This window comes from Gorilla gorilla, chromosome 1 (assembly GCF_029281585.2).
Source record: "Gorilla gorilla gorilla isolate KB3781 chromosome 1, NHGRI_mGorGor1-v2.1_pri, whole genome shotgun sequence".
NCBI classification, from domain to species: domain Eukaryota; kingdom Metazoa; phylum Chordata; class Mammalia; order Primates; family Hominidae; genus Gorilla; species Gorilla gorilla.
In genome coordinates, this window is record NC_073224.2 from 38,985,521 (window position 1) to 38,992,177 (window position 6,657).

The 6,657-nt window shown below is 53.1% G+C and overlaps 1 protein-coding gene across 2 annotated transcripts; it reads right to left on the reverse strand.

Moving 5' to 3' along the window:
- Window positions 1–340: 340 nt before the first annotated feature.
- On the reverse strand, window positions 341–4,810 carry PYCR2 (pyrroline-5-carboxylate reductase 2). Of its 2 annotated transcripts, none has more exons than XM_004028481.5 (7): window positions 4,507–4,810; window positions 4,172–4,242; window positions 2,669–2,848; window positions 2,323–2,544; window positions 2,017–2,109; window positions 1,672–1,835; window positions 341–1,084 (listed from the first exon to the last, which is right to left on the reverse strand). In XM_004028481.5, the coding sequence occupies exons 1-7, from the start codon at window positions 4,571–4,573 to the stop codon at window positions 919–921; spliced, it is 963 nt and encodes a 320-aa protein (XP_004028530.1). In that variant the 5' UTR covers window positions 4,574–4,810; the 3' UTR covers window positions 341–918. The 2 variants fall into 2 exon arrangements, with proteins under 2 accessions (XP_004028530.1, XP_018886711.1); XM_019031166.4 differs by having other exon boundaries at window positions 4,382–4,507.
- Between the last annotated feature and the right edge of the window lie 1,847 nt (window positions 4,811–6,657).

Here is a 6,657-nt window from a genome sequence, read left to right on the forward strand (position 1 = left end):
TCGACATCTATACGGTGAGAAAAGAACAGTTCTTCCTTCAGAGGGCAGCTGTGAGGATCAAATGCTCAGCACAGTGCCTGCCCCACATCAAAGCAGACGGCTTTCCCCTTTATTCTGGGCTGCTGACCCAAAACCCATGCAGCCCACTTGGCTCTTCCCTGCCATTAACTTTGGCTCATTCTAGAACAACACCTTGATCCAGACCAAGGGCCTGGCCCCTTATTCCTCTCATCCCTACTTCTAGCCCTTGGACAGTGCTCTCGCAGAGAAGCAGGGAGGACCTCACAAGGGCATCAAGTTCTCCAGGATGATTATTTAAGATTAAGCCTAACAAAAGCAAGATATTTAAAAATAAACTTTATTAAAGCAGTTAAACTTAGCATTAAATAACACTCTTTAAATGGTACACCTATGAAGCAAGAGTTAAATATAAACACAGTCTAATCCTGTACACTTGTGATTAATTGTGACAATCTTAAGTTGCTCACTTCTTTCCCATTTACCAATTCAGAGAAAGCCCCTTTCCTGTTTTCTCTCTCACCACTTTGCCTTGGCATCAAACCAACCCTGCCTTGGGCTTCAGTTGCAGATCCTCCCCAGCCCCTTCTCCCAGCTGGGCTGACTCCAGTCCCAGCCCCAGTCTCCACCAACTGAGCAGCGTATGCAGGGTTGTGTCTGGCTTCCAGCATCTACCACCCCTTCAGAGCAACTTCCAATATGGGACAGGAGAGGAAGCTCGCGTTGCTTGGTCTGAAAAGATTTAAGGAGGTTTTATCACAAGGACCTGAAAACTTCCTAAGCCTGCTTTCTCCTTGCACAGCTGACGAGGAGCAATGGTGGGAGCGGAGCAGGCGGGTGGCAGGGGCGGCAGGGGCTCTCAACTAAGGGCTCTGAATCACAGAGGGGATAGATGCTGCCTTAGTCCTTCTTGCCTCCCAGGGTCAGGCTTCTTGTGAGGAGCTTCCCTGGGCTGGAGGGGGTCAGTGTGGAGACTGTGGGGGATTCCAGCTTCACTCTGTCTAGGAGGGTCTTCTTAAGGGCAGCTGGGGAGATCTTTTCTTGGTCGGCCATGGACTGTAGCTCTCTGCAGACAAAACCCCAGAAGGATTAAAGGAAGGCAATAAACCCTGGGGCCAGAGCTTTGAGTCTCCACTATCCACACAACCCTCAAGCTTGTTGATCTGACACCACCAAAAATTAGAGCCCCAAGACAAACGTTTCCCAACTAGTACTTCCCAACTAGTACTTCTAAGAAGTATTAGTTACCTAAGTTTGGGTTTGCTTATTTATCTCATTTGATCAGAACCCCAAGTGGTATCTGTGATCACACGGGGAGAGTGACAGGCTTTGGAGTCATAGATTCAAATTAGAATCCTGTCTCCATCACTTTTTAACTGTTTGACCTTGGGAAAATTATCTCTGAGCCTCAACTTCCCATCTACAAGTCAAAGTTAAACCTGGTTATCTGAAATGCAGTGAGAATTAAGTGAAGTAAGGCTTGCAAACTCTTAGGTAAACAAAATCTACTAAGTTGTGGTTATTAACAGAGCACAGACTCCAACACTGCTAAATGGGACCCAAGACAGCAGGTTCCGCAAATGGTGCTCATCCCAGCCCAGGGACCAACCAGGACTGAAGGGTCTGGGACAGAAGTCAGCGGGATGGACTCACCGTGTTCGGATACAGGAGGCCTCAACTGCATTGATGAGCAGAGAGCGGAAGCCCCCACTCTCTAGAAAGTGCAGGGCGTGGATGGTGGCTCCCCCAGGGGAGCAGACATTGTCCTTAAGCTGGCATGGATGCTGCTCCGAGTCCAGCAGCATCTTGGCAGCTCCCTATGGGGAAGGGCACATTAGGAGAAAGTTGCTGGTGTGCGTTGGAACAGGCTTCCCCATACCCACTGCTCCTGCCCAACTGCTACCCCAGCTTCCCAACCAACTCCCACCCCAGTTCAGTGATGCACAAGAACCCCCATTCTACACCCTGGTCCTGAACATGCAGGGGAAAGATACTGACCAGCAAAGCCTGGGCCCCGAGTTGGATTGCCAGGCGCCGTGGCAAACCCATCTTCACCCCACCATCAGCCAATGCGTCCAGAGCCATGAATGCCTGTGGAGACACTCACTAAGCCCCAGGCCATAGGCACTGAAGGGCCTTTCCTTAGGTCTGCTTTCTGATGACTAGAACTAGCTCCAAGGGTCAGCATCCTGTACCAGCCAGCTGTGCCCAAGAGATGGGCGCCACCCCCAGTCCAAGCCTGCCTGCCAGCCCATCTTGCTGCCTGGGTTCCTAGAAGGCTGAGCGAGCAAATGAGGGCCTCACATAGGCAGGCCCGCTGCCACTGAGCCCCGTGACGGCATCGATGAGGTCCTCTTCCACCTCAGTGCAGAAGCCCACGCTGCTCATGAGCTGCTCCAGGAGCTGCCCATCCTCCACCAGGGCATGTGTGCCCGTGGCGTACACTGTAGCGCCTTCCCGCACTACCACAGGTGTGTTGGTCATGCAGCGAATCACTTTGGGGGCTGGCTGGAATGCCATCAGCTTCTAGGGTGAGGGAGAGAGCCGAATGAGTGGCCAGGGCACAGCTCCCACCAGCACCCACCCATTAGCTGCCATTTGTGGGTCAACCCTCCCCTCACACAAGGGGCATCAGGGCTGAGATGGGCACCTTCTCCACAGAGCTGATGGTGACACCAGCCGCACAGGAGACCACGATGTGTCTGGCTTGCACGTTGGCCCCAATCTCATCCAGGATGAAGGGGATGATATGGGGCTTCACAGCCAGAAACAGGACGTCGCTGTGCTTCACCGTCTCCTTGTTGCTGCATGTCAGGTTCACACCCATCTTCTGCAAGAGAAGACTCCCAGCTCACAGTGCTGGAGCAGCCTGGCTATGCCAAGGCCTCCCAGGGAGCAGCTGAACCCCTGCCAAACCGATTCTGCCAGATGCAGCCTGGAATTCTTAGCTTTATGCCCTCAGGGTTCTACCCCCACCCCAATTGATACAGTTTCCCATTGTTGCTACTGGACAAGTAAGCACAGCCTTGGAGCATGACGAGCTTCTCCATGGTAACCAGGAAGTGGCTGCCCTTCTTCCCTGCCAATCTTCTGGCATCTAAGTCACTCCTCTGCCAGGTAAGAAGTCCCTATGGTGAAAGTGGCAGGGCAAAGGGAAATGCTAATACCTGGTCGTCAGAAGCACAGCTGAGTCAGGCCCTATCCTAACCCTGGCCGCTTGTTCCTGGGGACTGCAAAGTCTCCATGTGGTCCAGGGCTAGGCTAGAAGCCATCCATCCCTCTATGACTCCAAACTGAGAAGCAGGACCCTCCAGTGCTAGGGACATCAGCCCACCCTAGGCACAGACACTGCCTGTCACCTGCCTCATCATCCATTCTCTCCCACAGAGCACACGTTTTGGGTGAAGACTTGGAATATGTTTTTGGAGAACTGAACAACTAACTCACCAGATTCTTCCCAATATGCTCATTCACGACTCAGAATAACAGCAAAGTGGCCACTGTTGTAAATGAGGAAATAGCCTCAAAGTGGCTGAGTACTTTAAGGTCATACAACTCGTCTATTAAGAAAAATGGCTGAGCGCAGTGGCTCATCCCTGTAATCCCAGCACTTTGGGAGGCCAAGGCGGGCAGATCACTTGAGGCCAGGAGTTCGAGACCAGCCTGGCCAACAGTATTCTCTACCAAAAATACAAAAATTAGCTGCGCGTGATGGGTGCCTGTAATCCCAGCTACTCGGGAGGCTGAGGTGGGAGGATCGCTTGAACCCGGGAGGCGGAGGTTACAGTGAACTGAGATCACGCCACTGCACTCCAGCCTGGGCGACAGAGTAAGACCCTGTCTGAAAAAAAAATTTTAAAAATGAGTATTTATTAGGTACCTACTATGTGCCAGGTGCTTTCATCATATAATCACCTCAGTTAATCCTCTACCACTCCAGTGTCTGGATCTGACCCCCAGTATGTCTCCCTGGGTGTTCCCACCACACTGAGCTGCCCAAGAGAAGGTGGAAAGATTCTGATGTTCCTGGAGTGAAGGTCACCGCCGGCCAAAGACCAGCACTTAGGCGCAGGGGCCGGCCAGACTCACTTCATCTCAGGTCATCCTTTTCCTGGGCCTCCACCCGCTTCCCACTCCGCCCGGCTCCACCTACCCTGAGCGCGGACACCGTGGGCAGGTTCATTTCCGGGGAGCTGGCTATTATCTTGTGAGCCGACAGGATGCCTGCAGAAGACAGAGCTTTTCAACTAGGGGTCGCGGCCCAGCCCGTTACCACGCTTTCCCTGGCTCTAAAACCCAGAGCCGTCCTAACAGTGCCAGTCTCCCTCTCCCCCTCAACCCTCTACGAGGACAGAAGACGCACTTGCTGCTCAACCAGAGTCTCATCTACCCCACCGGACGCAAACTCCCCTTTCACGCTGGTGGGACGGAGGCCCCCTCGGGCCTCGGGACCGCCCGCGAAGCCGCCTCCCGCCTCCACGCGCTTGCCTGCGGCCGTGAAGCCCCGCGCCAGAGCATAGGCCAGCTGGCCGGCCCCGATGAAGCCCACGCTCATGGTCCGCGGTTCACGCCTCCTGGCAGCCGCACGAACCCCCTCAGCGCGGGACCGGAAGTAACGCTAGGGGAAGGGCGGACAGCGCAGGGGCGAACGGGCGGCGTGCCGAGGGCGGGCGAGCTAACAGCAGCTTCTGGGATGGTGCAACGCTGTTCTCCCCCGGCGGATATCTCCCGGGCGGCTGATGGCGCCTTAGGCCACGTGGCCCCGCCCCGTCCGGGCGACCAATCCGTGGCCAGGATCTCGGGGCAGGCCAATCCGCGGCCGCGCCAGGGCCGCGTGCCCGCCTCCTCCGCTCGCGACTGGAGGGCGGAACTCCGGGCTGGAGCCCCGGAAGCCCCTGTGGCAGCTTGGCGTGAGCTCCAGGCGCCCGCCGGCCCAGGACGCCCGACCCCCCCCCAACCCCCCCCCACCCCAAGGCTGAGGTCGCCGTCCCTAAGCCACCTCGGGCTCAGGGCTGAGGCCTGGCCCAGGCCTGGCTAATATCATTTCTGGCGCTGGCCATCAGATGCCCCTCAAGGCCCACAGGAATTCTCCAGGTTGCCGATTTGCGGGGATGAACGAGGCCCTCCTGGCGTAGGTTCAGACCGGGTGGCGGAGAGGCGGCACCAGGGTGATCAGCCGCGGCTTATTCACTTGAACTTGAGTGTTTCTCGCGAATTTGTCCAAACTAGATACAAGAAGGACAAGTTCGAGTCTCCGACTCTTCCGCGAGCCCGCACCCCCCCAGCCCCTTGCTGGCACTTGCCTTTTTTTTTTTTTTGAGACGGAGTTTCACTCTTGTTGCCCAGGCTGGAGTGCAGTGGCACGATCTCGGCTCACTGCAATCTCCGCCTCCCGGGTTCAAGCGATTCTCCTGCCTCAGCCTCCCTAGTAGCTGGGATTACAGGCGCCCGCTACCACGACCGGATAATTTTTGTATTTTTAGTAGAGACGGGGTTTCACCATGTTGTTCAGGCTGGTCTTCAACTCCTGACATCAGGTTATCCGCCCGCCTCGGCCTCCCAAAGTGCTGGGATTATAGGCGTGAGCCACCGCGCCCGACCTGTCTCTTGCTTTTAAAAGCTCCACCAATGTGATGTTTCCTTTTCTATCAGTAGTAAATATAAGGGGCCGCAGGGAACAAATGACAGAAGTAGAGAGGAGAAGGTGGCGTTCCTAGAGGACTCAGAAGAGCTGGGGACCCTTAGTTCCCATGGTCTCTCTGCTAGCTTTTCTAGTCCTTTCCGTGTAATGCACACCCCCACTCCCAGGCAAGGGGCTGCTTTCTGTGAACTTCCCTGAGCAAGTCCCCAGGCCCTCAGTTTGTGCACCCTTTAAAGTGAGGACCAAATATAATATTTACTATTAAGCAAAATAATGCTCTGTTTTATTTATTTATTTATTTATTTATTTATTTATTTATTTATTTATTGAGACAGAGTTTCGCTCTTGTTGCCCAGGCTGGAGTGCAATGGCACGACCTCTGCTCACTGCAACCTCCACCTCCCGGGTTCTTCAGCCTCCTGAGTAGCTGGGATTACAGGCATGTGCCACCACGCCCGGCTAATTTTTTGTATTTTTAGTAGAGACAGGGTTTCTCCATGTTGGTCAGGCTGATCTTGAACTCCCGACCTGAGGTGATCTGCCTGTCTCAGCCTCCCAAAGTGCTGGGATTACAGGCGTGAGCCACAGCACCTGGCCTCTGTATTTTTTAAATTAGAAAAGTAATACAGACATATTGAAGAAAGTTTGGATATAAAAGTAAAAATAAAATCATCCACATCATACTTCCCAAGGATAGTTTCTTACAAACATTTTTGGTGTATTTCCTTACACTATCATGTCCTATGCATATCTACTTTCTCCATCATTGGAAATAAATGATGTACATGTAGTTTTGAAATTTCTCTAGTAGACATGAGCATTTTCCAATGTCACTGAAAAGTTATTTAAGACAGTTTTAATGACTACTTATTATATGTATGTACCTTACTGATTTAACCATTCAAAGGTCAATGTTAGGTTTATTGATTTATATAATAGATAACTTACTGAGCCAGGTTCTGGGAGTATAGCTATGAACAAAACAGACAAGTTCCTGT